The sequence below is a fragment of the Anguilla anguilla genome, chromosome 2 (genome assembly GCF_013347855.1).
Source record: "Anguilla anguilla isolate fAngAng1 chromosome 2, fAngAng1.pri, whole genome shotgun sequence".
In the NCBI taxonomy this organism is placed as follows: Eukaryota; Metazoa; Chordata; class Actinopteri; order Anguilliformes; family Anguillidae; genus Anguilla; species Anguilla anguilla.
In genome coordinates, this window is record NC_049202.1 from 17,621,327 (window position 1) to 17,641,495 (window position 20,169).

The 20,169-nt window shown below is 45.2% G+C and overlaps 1 protein-coding gene across 2 annotated transcripts; it reads right to left on the reverse strand.

Annotated features, from left to right (window-relative positions):
- Window positions 1–12: 12 nt before the first annotated feature.
- LOC118219768 (metal transporter CNNM1) lies at window positions 13–19,950 on the reverse strand. 2 transcript variants are annotated; one of them, XM_035403158.1, is made up of 10 exons: window positions 18,258–19,950; window positions 10,330–10,473; window positions 8,165–8,305; window positions 7,429–7,598; window positions 6,609–6,708; window positions 4,886–5,031; window positions 3,294–3,534; window positions 1,739–1,843; window positions 856–963; window positions 13–332 (listed from the first exon to the last, which is right to left on the reverse strand). In XM_035403158.1, the coding sequence occupies exons 1-10, from the start codon at window positions 19,702–19,704 to the stop codon at window positions 253–255; spliced, it is 2,682 nt and encodes an 893-aa protein (XP_035259049.1). In that variant the 5' UTR covers window positions 19,705–19,950; the 3' UTR covers window positions 13–252. The 2 variants fall into 2 exon arrangements, with proteins under 2 accessions (XP_035259049.1, XP_035259050.1); XM_035403159.1 differs by having other exon boundaries at window positions 19,227–19,948.
- Between the last annotated feature and the right edge of the window lie 219 nt (window positions 19,951–20,169).

The window sequence follows — 20,169 nt, forward strand, 5'->3', positions numbered from 1 at the left end:
CTCTACTTATTTATTCAGGTTTTCCCTTTAATTTGTCACCTGTCTCTGTGTGTGTATCTATATATATATATGTAGTATTTATATGTATGTGAATATATATAATTTATTTCTTTCATACTTTTTATGCCAGCAGTCAACCAGCAACTGGAGCCTCTAAGAAAGTCTTGTTGATATTATTCTATGTAAAAAAAATCTATTCTTCCACACCCCCCCCCCTCCCTCCCCCCCCCTTTCCACCCACAGGACGTCCTGCTAGGTCTTCACCAGAGGCTGTTCTGAGTTGTCATCTGGAGTCCTTTCCCCATCCCGTGATCTTTTCCTCTTCTTATGGCCTGCAATGTTGGTCAACATGTTCCAGTCAACATTTTAGTCAACATGTTAAAGAGTAATCAACATGGGCCTGACGTGTACAAGCACAAACAATTAGCACAAATGCTATCCTGCACAACTATTACTACGACAACTTACTGTTGCTACTTACTTCAACAGCACATAATACTACATTTCCCAGCAGCCTTTGAAGCTAGCGCTTGCTTGCCAATTGAGTTGCTTTTGACGAGCCATTAAAACAAGTCCATGTTTGATGCATGGTAATCACTCAAGAGATTCAGAAATGGTTTCCTACAGTGAAATGATGAAGGAATGAAGTGTCTTTTTGCTTAACAAACTAAGATGAAAGATTGTACTGCATAGAGTTTCCAGTTCTTGTAGGAGGCATTTCTACCAGAGAGGAGGGAGAAGTTGTCAGGAAGGATACTCTACCTCGGAGGACCGTAATGGCCGAGCAGACAGTGAAGACGCAGGTGTAGATATGCATTTGGGTATAAAGAGCAGGCCCGGGCAGTGGGAACTCACTCAGTTTGAGGAGCAGCTTCTTTCCTAGCGTCTCCTCCGATCCACTCAAGGACAGAGTGCTGATGAAGGGGGAGGGAGCTTCCGTCTCCATGGGAACAGCAATGGTGTCTGTGCGGGGGAGTGAAAGAGAGGGCGGGGGAGAGAGAGGGAGAAGGAGAGGGAGACAAGTCTTAACATTGTACTAAATAATTTGCCGTCACACACGCACGGTGGTGCAAGGGTGTCAATGGTGACAGAACTGGATCAAAACAGGAAGTGCATTTCGCTGCTTTTTCCCAGTCACTATTTGAGCAGCAGCATGCTTCAGACAGCTGCCCTCACACAGCAGGGCTGACGGCAGCACCTGACACAGCATCACATCCAGGAAATACACCTTCCCTGGGGGCGTTTGCCGTTAGCACTGCAGGCTAAAAGAGAAGCGCCACCGTGCGCTAAGTTTGGCTTAAATTTGGCACTTCTTTCAAATTTAACTGAGCACATGTGCTGTCAAAATGCTGCCAGTCCACAAAACCATCTGTCAAGCAGGATTTGCGTTCCTTATGTTTGTATTTCAAGCTTGTAAACACATCCTTTGGCACTGTGTGATCTGCATGTGGCAGGGGCAGAAATCATGTTTTTCAGGGCCATAACCATCAGAGGTGCAAAATCCAGGTTCAGAAAGTAAAAGTCCACCCCAGGATTTTGCTCCAATCACCTAGATTTGCAAATTAGGACAATTCTTCAGCCAGGAGATAGAACTAATTAGTGAAATCAGCTGTTCGTGGGTGGAAGAAACACATGACAGGACTTTTACTTTCTGACCCCAGGATTGTCCACCTTTGGTAACTATATCCAGAAAGCCAGCCTACTGGGTGTGCTTCAGACTGTACGAAGTGGCGCTCACCATTTTCTCCTTCACCTTCGGGCCGATCTTCTCGGATGTACGGGATCTCATCCATTCGCAGAAACACCGAGTCACTGGGGCTTTTCTGCCCGTCTGACTTGCTGCCTGTAGGGGGAGACAGAGAGGCAGGCTCACCTCACACTCAGTGAAGGAAGCTACTGATGGCAGCGCTGTGATAATACAGATAATTCACCCAGGTAATGCGTAAACCAGTCCCAAGCAAGTGTTATTAATGAAAACGGCAAACGTTTTTAGTCTGAGCTTGAGAGAGCATAAATCAGTATCGCCACACAATCAGCCAAAAGCTGCAGAAAACTTGTTTAGTTGGCGTTATGGGATTGTACTGCTGTGGTGGCTTAGGTGTTGTCTGGGATCATAAAACTATTCCGTATTCTGTGAGTCTGTGATCATACACTTGAGCTTCTATTGATATGCACATGTGTAAAAAGAGGAATCTCATGTTTTGTGTATTGTGTGCAGTGTAGCTATATCTCGGTTGGTCTGCGGGAGTGTTCTGTACAACCTAAGCTCTCATTCATCCTTAGCCCATGGTTTATCTCAATGACTGAGAGAATTCCCCATCGATTCATTACCCCTGAGAGGAGATAAGCAGGGTGGGAGATTACAGGGGGCCAGGGCGGGGCCAGGAGTCAGACCCCTTAATGCAGACCATTTTCACATGCCCCCCCCCCCCACCCCACCCTCTCCACTAGCTGGCTAGCCCATATCTGATGAGACTTTTTTATAACTAAGAGGATTTCAGCATTGCCATCTGTGCAACACCACCACCTCCTCCTCCAATTCCCTACACTGTGCCCACGTGCCAATCCCCCTTCAGGCTGGGTGAAGCGAAGCTCCGCCCCCTCCCGATATAGGCCAAAGACCACACGTGCTGCCGTGGTGACTTTGCAGAGGAGCGCTGTGGCAGGTTGGCGGTTTAAGTGGGGGGGAGGGAGGCAGGGAGAATGACCACTATTAAATTCCCAGCTCCTCCCACCCTTCGTAGTCGCAGCTCAGCTAGGCGATGTCACGCACAGCTGTGCAAATGATGCAGAGGGCAGGATTGGCTGGCTGGCTCCAGTACAAACTGATTACATCACAGGAGTAGTCAGAGATATTATCTCCTGAATGAAGGCTTTAATACCCGCCCATGCGCAAACATAAGTCTGTGCCATGCACCTCACATAAGGCTGACCCATGGCCTGACTCTAAAACTGCTTTGTGAGGTAAAAAAAATGGGGTTACAGTGAGAATTTGTAACTGAGATAGACTTTTATTTTGAAGGTCTTTGTTTAATGGTCGTCAATAATGTGTGAAAAAATGGCAGAAAAAAATTGGATAAAACTAAAACCAATAAAACAAGCCACAAACAAAACACGAAAAACAACATGCCACCATGGAAACCATAAGCAAGTCAAGCCCAGGATTCCATAAACGTAATTTCTTACCTACTCTTGTGAACACTTCAAAGCCCATCAGGTAAAGTTAATCTTAAATGTTAAAGGTCTGAGAAGGAAAGGCGTACAGGGACAGACGGCTCGGCGGACGGACTCACGGACGATGCGGTTCTTCTCGTTGAGGACCGTGGTGCTGTGCGGAACACTGGACTGCTGGGGGCGGGAGCGGGCGGAGCTGGGGCGGGGCTCCCTCTGCGGGAGGGGGGTGTGGCCCTCGGGCGCGGGCGCCTCCGGGTCCGGGGTGCTGTCCTCGTTAATCTGGGCGTCGGCGTCGGGTGTCTGCGGGGAGCTGTCCATCCTGGTGGCCGTCAGGGCGTTCTGGTAGTGACTCCGGGTGATCTGTCCCAGGGTGAAGAAGGGTGCATTTTCTTACGCATGCAATCTCTTCTTTAACATCGATTCTTATATCGTCCTCCATTTTGATTTCTAGGCTGGGCTCATCTCCACAAACCCCCTCCATCCATTTTAGAGATGGCCCCACAATGCCTTCTGCTGTGGATATTAATCCAGCATTGCTGAATTCAGAATTTTCTTCTTTGACACTAGAGTGTGTGTGGTCAGCATATACTGTTTTACGTTACATTTCATATATATACATTTTTATCGTCCTTCCAAGCTCTTAGCAACATTTGAACAAGTACTAATGGATTATTCAAACACTTATTCTTTATTAACCATCAGTTATCATCAGTTATTCAGACCATTATGGATGCATTCATTATTAATGATTATTTATAGCGCTTAATCTGTACCCATACCTAAGTATGTACATACGTACATACATACATACTGAAAGTAATAATATTAATATTAATATTAATCAACTAAATTAAAGCAGGTGATCACATGCTGAAGTTACCAAATTTCAGTGAAGGTTAAACAAACTGTTCAGGTGTATAATTTTTTTCACGTGAAAAAAATAGATTCAAATAGATTTTGACACCCATGCGATGCACACTCCACCCAGTGTTTTTTCCCCTCATCTTGTAAGCTTAATTTGGGTGTAACAGACAGTGTGTGCTGAAGGGGTGGGGTTTAGCAGAGAATCCCATTCCTGATATTACCTCTGCAGCACAGGCACTCTGAATTTGCACAGCTTGTCTTCATTCTTCCCTTACAGGGACAGTTCACTTTCTGGGCTCTTTCAATATCGTTTCAGTTTAAGTGTATGTTTTCCTCTGGAAAAAACAATGTTGCAGCACAAGCTGCTTTTTCTAGTTACTTGAAGCGGGATTTTCTCGCTTTAAATGTCTGAATGCCTCTACACCACCATTATAAAGATTTTTCAGTACACTCAAAAACCTAGGCTAATGGAAAAACCTACAAAAATGGTTACTACAGCTGCTTTACATCATTTGACTTCTTCTCTTTTATGTTTTTTTTTTTATTGGTGTTCTTCCATCCTGCTAGTCATCGTGTTTATGTGACGTTGTCTGCTCTCTGCATCGCTCTGTTGTTTGTTTTGTATTTGTTGTTGCGCTGCAACACACTTGTTTGATGAGCTTTGTGCTGTTCTGTTGTTTTGTTTGACAGCTTCCTGATTTCTGTTTGCCAGGCAAATATTTTGTCAATAGCTACCAGAAGAAAGCTCGCTACACATTTTGGATGCACGGTCTGTTGTTTACGAACACACTGACTGGGGTCACCGATGTTATGATGTTATGAGTTTGGGTTGGTTGAGGCAGGGTACCTTGATGATCTGCAGGTCGGTAAGCTGGCGAACGGAGTAATCAGGCAGGTAGGCACTGTTAGTGGCGTTCAGCTGGCTCATGCTCCCCCCGTAGAGCATGGAGTCGGAGCGGTTGAGTCCACTGCTGCGGGAGGGGGATCTGTTGACTGAACCAAAGAGAGTCATCCTGACTGTCTTCATCTCAGATGAGCTCACGTTCCACTGAGCCAAAATCGAAATGACAAAGAAGTATGCATATGCAGATTAATATAGTATATATTTGTGTAATGTTCAGGTCAGTGAGTGTGTGTGCATATATGTGTCTGTGTAGGAGTGTGTGTGTGTGTGTGTGTATGTGTGTGCTGAATTCACACACAAATGGAAATTGAAATCACAAAACTCACTATTTCTTATACACAATATTTTTGTGGTCTGCACAAATGTTTCTGTATATCAGTGCTTGTCTACAGCATATCCTCTTGGGAGAGAAAAAGGTTAAGTATTTGAATGTATTACGATTTTTTATCGTAAAACAAGTGTAAGAAAAAAAACATGTTGCAGTGTAAATATTTATATCAAAAATATGATTTATTTTATTTTTTATTGAATGTCCCTTGTAGTGTAGGTTTCAGCATAGTATAATATATGGTTCTTGAGATTAAAATTAGAGACTCGTCTACTACAGGGGACAAAAATTAATTTTTGTGACTGAGGAGGATATAGGTATGTAGGTCTTAAGAATGAATTTGTGTGTTGTGCAAAAGCCTGCTTCCTAATCATGGCACTGTTCTCACCCCTTTAAATAAATCACAATTACGGGCACAGATCTGCGTGTAAGTGCTGGCTAATCAGACAGGGTTATGGGTGAAGGGAGATGGCACAGTGACTCCTCCCCCTGGGAGAGGGGAGGGGCGGGGGACTGCAGTGGAGAGAGTTACTGTCAGCGGCCACAGGCATTGCTATTCCATTTGTGTCTGAGACCGCAGGAGACAGGGGGGCCCCTGATTGGTTCACACTCAAAAGGCCACGGTCGATGGCCAATCGGTTTGGCAGAGAGACTATGTACAAATGCAATACAAGGGGGAATGACTCGAGTCAGCAGATTGAGAGAGCAAGAGACAGAGCAGGGAGGGAGAGAAGGAGAGAGGAAGAGAGAAAGAATGAAAGAGAGAACGTGCCAGGGCTTGGAATCACCTGGCTCTATTCCAGCTACGTCTATTTTTCCTCCTGAAGATCAAAACATCCTCCGTGCTCGCGAAGAAGGTGTGATTTTATATTGCAGGGGAGACCTTGTGCTCATTGTGTGTTCCGGCTTTATGTAATTGTGTGCGCACGCCTCGACACCAGGTCTCCCCCTGTGGCTTCAATTTAATTAGATCATCTCGTTTTATAATTAACACAGCTGCTGCTTCAGCTGTGTCCCATGAAACATGGGGGAAAAAAACCGGCCCACACGAAGCCTGCGTCTCCAAAACCCCTCCTCGCATTAGCTCGGGTCACCTCAATCGCCGGAGGTCTGCGCAGAGGCGGAAAGTCCAGGGGTCAAAAAGTAGTCCTGCCGTGTGTTTCTTCCACCCCGCAAATTCAGCCAGCTGATTTAACTAATTGGTTCTACTTCCTGTCTGGAGAGTAGGTCTAATGAGCAAATCCAGGTGACTGGAACAAAATACCGGGGAGGACGTTTACTTTCTGGACCGGGCTTCGCCACCTCGGAGGTGTGTGCGAGTCGCGACGGGCAGGTTACCTGAGGAGAGGGAGGGCATGATGGCGGGGACGCCGTAGTAAGCAAACGCCCCGTTCTCGAACCGCAGGGCCTCCTTCCCGAACTCCACCTCCACGCGGCCCTGCAAGCACAGCACACGGTCAGCGCGCTCCTGCGTAGGCCAGCTGTGGTTTTCTTCATCTTAGATATTTTACTTTCATTTCACGAAGTAGGTCGACTGAGAACTCAGATTACATTGCAGTGACAACCTTCGGAATGGAGATGGGGATACAAGGATTGTGGAACCAATTAAAAATAGGGCGATGTTCAGGAGGCCAGATGCGGACAGACAGTTTTTGAGGGAATTTGTCAAGGACTCCTAGGTTAAAACCCAACGAGTGGGTTTTATATGGGATTTTTAATGACCGCAGTGAATCAGAACCTTCATTTAACATCTCATCTGAGAGATGGCACCTTATACAGAGTAGTAAATACCCTTAACACCATGGGTTTCAGGCTCAATGCGCAAAATCAATACCTCAGCTCTAAAGGGCATCTGCAGTCTGCCTTAGCCAGCTACAAGTGACATTTACACCTCCGTTGCAATTATAGCCAGCGTACAGCAGAATAGCTGGCTGTTCAGTGAAAAGAGTGAGCATGCTGGACTCTGTTCATTGCAGTGGCGGGAGCCAGGCCTACAGACACATCTGGGCATTGCCAAAATCGGCTGAGAATTAAAGGGGAGTAAATGGGGAGAAAACCGTGATCTCCGCAACAGGCAGAGCATTGGTTTTGGGTAGCTTTAGGAGGCTAGGAGATTAATGTGGGAGTAGAAAGCACGGGAGTGACGAGGGCCGTTTACCTGAAGCACCAGGACAAAGTAATCCACCGGCTTGTTGCGTACGAACAGGAAATGCTGCGCCGCCCGCTTGTTCTTCTCGTCGAACTTGAGGTCCTGCACCACGCTGGGGTGCTTCAGCAGCCTCAGCAGGATCTTCTCAGACAGGTGGGCAGGCTTGAAAGGCTCCACCTCTGGCAGGAGACCAATCACAAAGCCAGAGGGGGTTGGCGAATCAGTGGGCAGTGTTTTTAGCTGAAAACCTCAACACGTACATAAATTCCAGACAGCTTTCTCGTAGAGCCACCCGCTGCTCTAATTCACACAAATACTAACACTGTGTGTAATGGACAATCTCGTCCCTCTGTGGGAGGTGGCGCTGATCAGCTGACACCCTCAAAGAATGGCGGGAAAATGCGAAGAATCAGCAGTAATAAAGCTACAGTAAGACTTTTTCCTTTTGCCTTCTCTCCTTCATTTCACAAGTAAAGTCACTCACACTTGCATTACGTCAAACAAGAACACATTTCCAATTGACAGTGATGGACAGGGAAACGAGGAATAACAAGATCACCAGATTGAGACTTTACCCAGGAGATTCAATGATTATGTTGAGCGGGGATCTTGATTGGCTGACATTCTTTTATTACCATTTCCTCACATTAACAATCGACAGCGGAACCCCTCCCACCACCTACCATCCGCACAGCCCCCTGCCTCCCGCCCCACAGCGAGCGACCCCCCCCCCCCCAGTCCTCACCTGTGGACAGGAAGCGGTGAGTGGCGAGGAGCAGCTGAGGTGAGATCTTCACCTTCATCTCGTTCTCCGACAGCTTAAAGATGGAGAAGTCCTGCTGCTTCCTCTCGTGGTGCGACACCCTCCTCTTGGTGCGGTTGTCCGCTGTGGAGTTTGAGAAGAGAGAGGGATTGAGAAAAAGAGTGAGGGATTTAGGAGAGAGGGTTTGAGAAGAGCGGTTGAAAAAAGAGTGAGGGATTTGGTGAGCGTTACGCTTTCCCTCCTTCCTGCCAACCTGTCATCCTGCTCCCTTCTGTGCAATTCACTCTTACCGTTATAAGTGATCATAATGAAAATATATGGATTTTATAGAGCACTTTCACAAAGTGCATTCACAAAGTGATTTCACAGTTAAGGCGCTAGGCACCTCACCTCAAGCACCACCAATATGGACCACACACTCACTGTGCACCCTCCCCAACTCGCCACATTGAAGTTTTCCGCTGACACATTTCATAACTGCAAAGTAGACAATGCTATATCCAAAATAAATAAAAAGAGTTGACTATTGCATTAAAGACCCCAGCGCCTAACTATATGGTGGGTGGGTGCCACCTTTAGAAACTGACTAACTGTGCATTTTCCTTGCTCCCCAACTTACCTTTGCATCAAAGTAAATTCTGAAGTTAAATTTTTTGTCAATATATTTTTGTTTGATTAATAATGTGCATCATGCATGGGCTGAATGAATGCTCAGCACGTAGCTTGAGTGGACCATGAGAGCAAAATTAATGAATTAATTATACTCCTCTTTTTTTGAAGTAGTTACATAATATATAATAATTGGATAATTGTGTGATGTTTGCATTCTTGCAGAACGTTTGTGGTTCTGCTGGAACAAGTGCCAGTTTACTGGAGTGGTCATTTAGGGATGTATTTACTCAACTACACAGTACAAATATAATAAAAAACACATATAAACATGGGATTATATAAAACAGCATAAGCATATACATGGGTATAAAAATAGTTTACAGCTAACCAAAGTGCATTTATGCACAGTATGAGAAAACATTGATTTAAAAAAATGTATATTTTAAGTCGCTCTCAACAATAATTTCTGCCAAACTAGTTTAATTGTATGTAAATGTAACATGAAAAATGCAAGTATGTTTTAAGTATACAACATATTTATATTTGTTTTATTTCATACAACATTTCATATACATTATGAAGCAGATTTCAATATGGTAATTTGTCATTGCATGTGGCAATATTCATGATCAATTTTTATTTTCTGAAAGGAAACAATGCAAAAAAGGGTCACTAAATATCACCAAGCACCCAGAAACAAGATCCCATTTCACCTCTGTATATTGCTTCAGTTTAGCCCTGCTAGTTGTTGATTTAATTTTGGGTCATATTGCACCCTCTATAAACATGGCCCTTGCACTCTGGTGAGTAATAATTCTTTCGCACGCCCAGTGTGTGCAGTCCCCTGCAGAGGACAAGCGAGAGAATTATCTGGGCGCTAAGACGACACCCTGCAGTGAGGATTCGCACCCGGCGAGTCAGGTGCTAATTGTTTTTTACCTGATTAGCGCCTCGTTCCGGCTAATTATCTACAGTTTTCGGTTTACTGGCACTTCCAAGCTCAGGAAGCAGGTGGTCTGGTCAATTTCTTTGAGCAGAGAGATGAGCTTGGGGGTCAAACCAATCCATCCGTTGTCCTTTTCTTAATTAATGGATTGATTCTCTTGAGTTAAACTGCCTTTTTTTGTGTGGTTATGCTGATGGGAAATAATTAATATTTTGGGTGCCCAGCACCATAGAAAAGAAAGAAACATCACCAGAGGGTAAGGCCAAGCCACACTCATTTTCTTTCTCTCTCTCATAGGAGCTATGCATCTCAAGCTTGGCTAGCAGCTGTGCATGTCCGCACATTCAATGGGTAACTTATGAACCTCCAATGGGGTTTCCAGCCCTGGTCCTGGTCCGCCACATATTCTGCTGGTTTTATTTTCACCATAAAATCAGCTACCGAGTTTGACACAACAAATCATATGGGGGTTGATTTTATCCAATCAACTGCTTTAAGTGAATAAAACCAGCAGACCCTGTGGCTCTCCAGGATCAGGGTTTAGGACCCCTGGTATATAGTAACCACGGCGCAGACCACGGGCACGTACTGTACAGGTCGGTCTCGTCCAGGATCTCGGACTTGATGATCTCCTCGATGACGTCCTCCAGAGTGACGATGCCCATGACCTCGTAGAAGGGGTCGCCCTCGCCCTCGTTGTTCACCCTCTGAACGATGGCCAGGTGAGATTTACCTGCGCAAGAGTCAAGACCGGCGGGCTGTCACCTGCTACCGAGCCAGGCTGTGGGCATGCTCAGTAGCAGATACGTGCAATCGCATTAAGTGACATCACGAGATCTCCTTGCTCAGTTAAACATCTCTTTAGTCTCAGATGAGTGACAGAGAAATATTAATTACAGTTCATGCTAAATTTACAAGGCTGTGTTTTCAGATAATAGAGAATAAAATAGCATCTCTTATGAAGAACATAATTATTTTATAGCAGCTCTTAAAAGAGATGTGTATTAAAAAGTAGAAATTAAAGAAAGCGTTAGGAAAAAAACATATATAAATATATGGAACAAAGGGAATACAGCAAGCACAGTATAAACTGATGTACAAAACATCCAAAGAAGAGTAGCAGTAATGTATTATTAAAAGGCAAGTTTTCCAATGAAGACTTACACCTATATATGGCTACTCCCATTCACACAAACACACGTGTACATCTACACTGTCCAGACATGGAATTAAAAGCAGGAGCATGTCTGTTCTGTGCACTGCCTTTCATCATCTGGCCAGGGGAGGAGGGCAGCGAGAGGCCAGCTGGTGGCTGGTGGGTGGAGGGTGGGGTGGGCAGGAGGAAGATTGCAGGCTGGGACATTTTACGCCACCCCCAACCCCAGGGTGTCGTGAGGGGTGACACGTGGGCAGAAATACTGGCTGGACTCGATTCAATTCACATGAATGGCTCTGCTGAGTGCTGATTGGGTGGCTTACAAGAGTCCCTGGTGGGTCGCTTGGGTTTTATTTTAGTCTATTTGACAATTGATTCTCCGTTGGGGGGGGGGGGGATGTCTGGGGGACACACGCATGCACAGTGACACCCAGACCTCCCCCCTCCCCCAAGAATCAAGGGTGAAACAGACTGAAATTAAACCCATGCAATCCACAGGGGACTCTCAATGAGTCACCAGGCCAGTAAATGCAAGGGGACGTATTTTGGGAAATGGTCGTTTTTTGGGCCCCTGGTTTTTAAATATCCACATACAAATCTTCATCACAGTGAGAGATGGGAGACTTCCTGAGAAGGTCCTCAGGGCCAAGCATGGCATAAGTAGTATTTTGGGGGATTATGCAATATTTGGGGAGGAGTCCATTTATCATTGAACCCTACAATGAGCATCATTCTTGTATATTTTATTTATTTGACAGGGAGAGTGGACAGCCACTTGGCCGTCCCAGAATTAGCTATCATGCTATATTTCATCACTGAACCCTGAAATGAACTGAGTGACCATCCTTTCTCCTGATATCTTCTGCCCACCCATACCCCAACTCCCAAATTCCCCATAATGTCCCAGTGTTGGGCAACATGTAAAATAAACAACATGTGCCACCAGCAGCAATTACTAGTTCAAAACAAATTTGTCTCCCCTCACCAAACTTTTCAACACCAAACACAAAAACAGAGACGTCACAGGAATCAACAAATCCACTGCTCATGTCTAAAATGGCACCCGGGCACACTTGCGGCAGCAACATAATTCAAGCTGAGGAGACTCTGCAGCTGGCCTCTCATTTCAAAGCGCACAATGACTCTATTTAACCTGGCAGTCAGTCATCAGTGTTGCCCATCACTTGCTGAGCAAGAAACTTGTTATAAAACTGGCTGTGGCAAAATTGATGCCTCTTAGCTGTCATGAGAACATCTCTGACCAATCACAGACATAGATTTGAGAGGGGACTGAGGAATGGGTGTTCCTGCTGTCTGAACCAGCTTAAAGTATCAGAGGGCTTTCGCGCAAGGTTGATTTTCTGGTTCGGTAGTGAGCTGCAATGAGGGTTTATGAGCACGGAGTGCAGAGAAGGGCATCCTTCACGTGCAGACTGAGCGCGACTCGACTGGGGACAAAGGGGGGGGGGGGTGGGAGTGGCTGGGGGGGGGGCAGGGGGTGTGCAGTCCCAGGGGCCGCCCGGGGAGACTGCAGACAACAGCTGCTGATGCGCTGGGCACAGCATTACATCATCAAGCCATTACATAACCCTCCCCACTCCTCCTCCTACCCACTCTCCCCACTCGCATCCTGCTCCAAGTGCAGGTGCCCATGCAGACGTCCCTGAGATCCCACCTCCATGCCCTTCCATTCAGGAGTCCTCTTCTTTTGGCTTGGCAGAGTGGAGCCATCCCCACAGAACAGCTTTGGTAGGAGGGCCATTCATAATAAACAAACCCGCCTGTTAGCCGCACGCAAAATGAGGTTGACTATTTTTTTAAAAACAGGACGATCAACATGCACGGTTTTTCTGTACAACATTAGCACTCTCACTGTTTCTCTGCATCATTTCACAATTATCACCTCCTGGTGCTTTCTCCCAGGGGTTGTTATTCAAGAAACACAATATAGCAAACCCAGGGAAAGTGTTCCGTTGGACGGAAAAAGTGTTTTACCAGTCAGCCCTGATGAGAGCCGCCATCTTGGTTTGTCCATAGGACATCCAAAGAAAGCAGCTTGAAAATAATTTGAACCTCCCATTAGACACAAGTGATGCATGATAATAACAACCAGAAGTACTGGTCATTGCTAACAGAATGAACGGCAGCGACCCTTGATCCTGTCAGGTGGTTTGCTCATTGTGCTGGCAGTATCCTCTAGATTTATCCTCCAGACGCTTTGCACTCTCAACAACAGCCTCCCCTACTATAAATCAGTAGGAATACAGCGTGTACCACATACAAAATCGTGTATAGGCTAAAGCTATACAAGCTAGAGCTACAGCAAATTTTCCACCTTTCACAGCACAAGTATTTATATGATCGTAAATTACCCTCCTGTTCTAGGCTACCCTCATTGCAGGGCAATATAGCCTAATGTTATTTAGCACCACAACAGGCAAACATCCGGTCTATATGGTAAGCAGAATGGAGTTATCATTGTTTCCTTGAAAATGCCATTAAAATATCAGGCAGTATTGAGCATGGAAAAGTACCTCAGCGATAAACTCCACTGCAATATCCCCCCGCAAAGACCCCTGACACGGAAAACAAACTCGAGAAATCACAACCTCCAACATCCAGTTTTGTTGTATTATTCATTGACCTTCTTCATAATAAACTTTTGCATCCATTTTTTATTAGATTTCAGTATATGGTGAGATATGAATCTGTGTTAGCACGGTGCATTTCAAAACACGTTAAAGCGCAGGATGCATAAAGCACTCATTCTTGGCTCTTCCTCTGCCGATACAGTGTTGATATCCAATAAGTTCACAATAAACACAATTTTACTTTGCAATAACAAACCTATAAATACTCTAGCCAGTATGTTTTGATAAATAATAAAATATTTTCCATGCATTTTGGATGTTACATTATGATATCAAAAATACAGTTTTATTTGTACAGATGGAGTGCAGTGACTTTCTCCAGCTAACCTTCAGAACCCAGCACTCCAACCATTGTACAGGCTGCTCTACAGCAGGGGAATGGGGCTATAAATCACTCAAACCGCCATGAACATATAGCCGTGATGCACGGCTGCCATTTTGCGCTCGCCACATAACGGCTGCGGTGCAGAGGTAATCATTTTTAGGGGATGGTGAAATGGCTAGACAAAAGAAACCAGGTGGCGAATTTGGCCCAGGCTCTGTGCGAACGGCCCTACCTTTTACAGCACGTGCCTTGGGAACTTTAATGACCTCCGGCACACTGGTCTCCATCAATGCATTAGGGAGATTGGTTTGCTACTTGGTCCAGGGGAAAGACTGGCCTGCGCTAGCTCTGCCACCCCACTTCCAGAGACAACTGGGGAGCCACCCGACGGCCTCCCGTCCCTTCAAAGCGTGAGCTCACTTCAGCTTTAGCCAGGGTATGGCTAACGGGGCGGTGTCACATGACTGCTTACTGTATGTTGCCTTTTTCACAGGCCAGCTCCTTCCCGTTCCCTTTCGACGGCGACCCAAAATTCATACGCTGGATCGTAGTGAAAAAGCGACCGCGGGCCGCTTCTAGCACAGCCGGCAGAAGACCTGACATTTCACAGAGAAACACGACCCCCCGTGAACACACACCTGGCGCGGTCCATTTTTAGAAAGTGACATTGAAGGCACAGGAAGCGAGGGAAAGTTGGTGGTAAATATTTTATGGCTTCCCTTCTGGGTGCTTTATGAGCAGAAGGGACCACAGGGATTTGTGCTGCGCGGGGGGGGGGGGGGGGGGGGGGAGGGGCTTCCAGCAGGGGAGGGGGCAATCTCAGCACAAAAGCCCCCCCTAACCCTGTCTCTCTCTCCGCCACCCCCTCTCTTCCCCCCCCCCCCCCCCCCCCTCTCTCTCTCTCAAGAGACAGATTTCCCTTTTGATCACACAAGTTATAAGTATGCCCTTACCATATCGCCCGCCTCACTGCTGTCTGTGGGCCAGTCACAGTCACAGGCCAGTCCTCCAGTCTTATTCTTAATAACTGCACCAAAGAAAAATCTATTTTTCTGCTTGGTTAAAACTACCATTACGCACTCTGCTAAATGACATATCTGAGGCTCTTGTTCTCTCTCAATCAACAGTGGATTATATAGTACAGAACAGTACTGGACTTTAGAAGTCTTGACTGGAGGAGGTTGCAAAACATTACTGTTAACCTGACAATTTTCCTGAATCAGGCTTTGATTGTACTGTTTGACCAAACAGTTACACTTATCCAAATAAAAATTGCTTGAGGGGCTCAGCCATTAAAGGCTCTCACTCACAGTATGAGTTGAGATGCAATAACTTTGCAGGCTCAAGCACGGGCTATGTCTCCAGAGGCAGGATGCAGTTGGCTTTGTCCTATAAGGGTAAGGGTGGATTTTCATCAACCTAGGTTTGTTAGGTCACTACTGCATTAGCTCCCGCCAACCACAAACCAGATGCCCACAGGTTACAAGTTTTCCTTGGTCAGTTTTATGACTCTACTCAAACTGGTGCTGGCTTCCTTGCAATGCTATGCTGCGTAGCCCATGTGTAAAGTTACGCAGGGTGACTTGCTATTCCAAGTAGGATATTTCATAAAAAGGCAACTCCTTTTTTCAATAAATTGAATCTAATGTGATGGCAATACTGTAAATTAAATGTAATCTCATGTACAATAGGCATCTCCTAAATTGTATTTATGGCACAAAAGGTACTAATGTGATGACATTACTGTAAATTAAATGTAATCTCATGTACAATTGGCATCGCCTAAATTGTATTTATAGCACAAAAGGTATATATAACTTAATACAGATCTTACTCAAAATAATGTTCCACATTTTTCGTTATAGCTAAAACAACAGAATGGGAAGCCTAGATTTTGCTCCCATTTTTTTCTAACACAACAGATGTGCTCCAGAGAACATCTGATTTGTATATCTCGATTAAATGGACAGATTCCCTCCTTATGAAGAACAATCAAAAACCAGGACGATTAGAGGTTCAACTTTGCATTTGTAGCTTCGTCGAATTCCAATTTAGGAGCCTCCATTGCAAAAAGGGACTTCGTGACACATTGCTGCAGCGCATGCAGTTATCTAGCAAGTCATGCAAACCCCCATCCAACGCTGTCTGTAGCGATCACAGAATGTGCTGTCACCCTGAATTACGCATGGTTATATAATGTCTCCGGGCCGTGTGAATTTCACGTTTTCGTTTCCGAGGCCCTCCGTGCAAAATAATCTTCGAGGACAAAAGGGATCAGACCTGACTGTTTCGAAGGATTACGCATTGAGACACGGGAACATCCCGAATGTTGCACCAACATTCTAGTTTAATTTTCGCGATGTATACAGTATCTGTGGACGCTGCAGAGCCACCATCTTTCTTTTTTGGACAGCGACAGACCGGCTCCAGTCTTTTAAAAAGCAAACTGAATGAACCATTTAGTTAGCCGTTGTCATGGCAATAGAGCAAATTATTCATAGCTTCTAAGTTGTGCGCCATCATCATTTTCTCCATAGATTTTCCCTTAAGCCCCAAGACCTGCGTTCATAAACTTTTCAAACTCATATTCTGACAACACATCATTGGCACATGCAATCGTGATAAACTTTCTCATTTGCTCATTAGCAAATGGGAAAAAACACGGTCAAGCTCAGGGCTGTAACGCTATCACAAAATTAGTTTCAAAAAGCAACACTTTAAAAAGGGAAACTAATTCTTACGTTGATATCTTAAACGTTTTGAATTCTGATCGATTAAAAAGTTAAGGGACAGCAGATGTCAGTCATGAACAGTAGGTCTTTGCTTTGAAGTCATACATAAACTACAATATTCACACTAATACATGGGTATCCTGAAACATCATTCCAAATGCCTCTCCTGCCCCCTACTCTCCCCAACACCTCATGCCATTACTCAGCATATATGTGAACTGATCATATACTGAATGTACTGGAAAGCCTTTTTATAGGGCTGGCTGAGTCCAGGCTATGATCACTTTAAAGCAAAAAAAACCACCTGGACTAACAGACAGCAGTGTCTGTACTCTGTTAGTGTCTAAGTTTGGCCCTAGGAAAGAGAGAAACCTATTCATAAATCTCCTAGAGTGTAATAGGATGGTAGGGTCTACTGGGGCCTGAGGTTTAATCTAAAATCCAAGTTGCAATAGAATTATTGATCACTCTTTAACAGAGAGTGTTTAATCCTCATGAATCTTGTTGTCCTACTAAACTCGATTGCTCAGTCCAAGTGCCCTCTGCTGAATTGGAGTGCTGCATGCAGGTCTGATAATAGGAAAAGCTAACACACAAAGAAAGCACACTTTGCGGCATCACATCAGTTGCTCTGTATAAAAGGTCAACTGCCAATACACCGTCTTTGTCAAGTTATATGGTGTACCTTTGCTTGAACGTAACCTGAAAGTAGCATATTCACTGAGAATTTTTTTTAATCATTTGATGAATAATCCTTTTAAGCATCAACAAAAACAACTTAAGAAATGAGTTAAAGTGTCTGAATTGTTCTGAGCTACTTATTGAGAAATATATTAGTTTCAGTGCGTGTTCTCACATAATTTTATTCACCACTACAGTGGAACGCATCTTTTCCTCAGAGCTAGCTTAATTTTCCCCACTACACAGGCTACATAATTCCAGCTGCAAGTACCAGTACAAGTACCAGTTGCACAATTCATCCATCAGGAAGAAGTTATTATCGTGTATCACACTGTTGATCACACTTGGATTAGCAAGACTGAAACCTACTTAATTTAAGGTCACCATGCTGTATTTAGCCTGGCTGAAGGGTGATTGGGTCAAATGTTCAAATGCACTCATTAACCGCAGGCTACCAGACAAATTATTCTCAGCTAGGTGGCTTAGGCATGGGATAAAGGGGAACTATTAATGAAATGCCTTTATTCAATCAGGCGTGGAGCTCACCACAACTCTCTGCTGCTCAGAATGCTGGACCTATAGGTCACCCTCAGATCTAAGGATAGCACACTGACACAAATTTGACAGAAACATCAACTCATTTGTTGCCAGACTTCTTTCTACACTAATAACAGCTATTTTGTTCAGTTAAACTGACTGATGACTGGTCTCAGTACAGAATCCTATTTGTAAAGATACTGCTGAGTGTATTCAGATAGCCTGTAAACTGCACAAACAACACCATGGCAAAGAAAACTATAACTACACAAGCACTGATGCAAATAAATCGTACTGTGCTATCTGCAGAACAGGTTTGCTTAAATGGCATGTCGAATTGATTATAAATTAATTACTTGTCGTCTTAAATTATTTTATAACATAATTGGTCATTGGTACCACGGAACCTTTTAATATTCCGAATTAACATCTTACCTTTTTTGAATTCTTCAAGCATGGCATCTAATTTGGTGTCGTTGAAAACGCAGTGCATGGGGTGTTTGTAGAACTGTGTGATGGTTTTTAGAGGGGTGCAATCGTCGGGGTCGACAAAGGCCAAATCTTTGACGAACAGGATATCCACGATGTTGGACCTCTCGTTCTCGAACACGGGGATTCGGGTGTACCCGCTCTGCATAATTTCGGACATGGTGTTAAAATCCAATACAGCGTCGGAGGCCAGCATGAAGCAGTCGTTCAGAGGGGTTAGCACGTCTTCCACGGTCTTGGTCCTAAGTTCTAAAGCTCCCTGTATGATGTTGAGCTCCTCTTTCACCAGGTCGTGGTATGGGTCGGTTACTCGCAGCATCTCCAGTAATTTCTCCCGGGTGTAAAAGTTACTGATTTCTTGGTGAAGAATTGTGTCTAGCAGCTTGCTGATGGGGTATGAGATGGGGAACGATAATACCATCAAAAGCCTAGTCACCCAGATGGTTTTGGAGGCGATTGCTAGCCCGTGCCTGGACGCCACAGAGTGCGGTAGGATTTCCCCTATGAAGAATATGCAGAAAGTGCAGATTGCAGTGGAAAGCCAAGTCATGCCAAGAATCTGACACATCCAGACCGCTAAGCAAGCATTGATGAGCGCATTACCCAGCAGCAAGGTGCAAAGTACATAGTTTCCGTGTTTACGGACGGATTCGATCCTGCGCGCGTACTTCTGCTCCTTGTCAGTGCCGCTGTTCTGTAGCACCTGGAGCTCCACTGGATCGAGCGAGAGCAAACTCAGGTTGAGCCCACTGAACAACGCCGAAAGCCCCAGCAGCACCACCGAAATAAGCACTTGCAGCCAAAGGTCAGGTTCCGGGGATCGCTCTACCACAGCAAGCCAGAAATCTCTAGTTCTAAAGTGCTCCCACTTTGCCCCATCAAAGGCACACATAGAATAATATTTGATTTTCTCACCTCTGCGAAGGTCCTTGGCGAGAAGTTCCACTAAGACCGAGTTTTGGCTGGAGGCGGATTTGAAGGAGCCCAGTAGTTCAATATCGGAAGTCCTGGCGTTCTTGTCCATGCACAAGTTTCGTTTCGGGTGGACCTGCCCCTCTCTTCCCGGACTGGGCTCCTCAATGAAAGCGATCCACGGTGCTGTGGCCGCGTTGGTTCTGCCGCTCACAGTTCTGTTGATCCTGGGCTGAGATGCTGCATAGTACACACGCAGCATAAACCGCGTCCCTTCGGTGGCCTTCAGCACCCCGTCCTCCACGGACAGCTCTCCTCCCGTCTCCTCTGGGCGGACACCGAGCAGTCCGAGAGCAGTGGCGGGGAAATAAGTGACAAGAATCAGCAGAAGGGACAGGAAACGGGGCGGCAGGATGCGGACCGGAGAACAAGTAGCCGCAGCATCCGCAGCCATGATGCTCGGTGTGCTGCACGAGCACATTGGCGACCAGAATCACGTGGCAATCTCACGCTCTCATCTGCTGAAATCAGGGTAATAGCTGGAGTCCCCTTGTAATACAGCAGAGCGAACTGACCTGACCGTGTACGCTGTTGGATGCATTTTAGAAAATAAACCCTGCAGTGACGTAATGCAATTCTGCAAGAAGATAGACATGCCATTGCCACAGAAATAGGACAGAAGAAATATCCAATAAGCGAAGGACTTCGCGCCCAGAATTGGTCAGGGCAAGGGAGAATTTGACAAGACACGAACGAATAGCATTTCCCAAAATATTTTTCATTACATTTCTATGAGAGTAATATTTGTTGATGTGTTAGTCCTCCACTTTTTGTTATTTAATATTTCTAAATATTCAATATTTGCCCTCGAAATTGTCCAGAATTGCATTAGGTGCGGGGCACTGGTCGGATGTAAGAGCATCAAGGAATATAAACATCCTGTTTC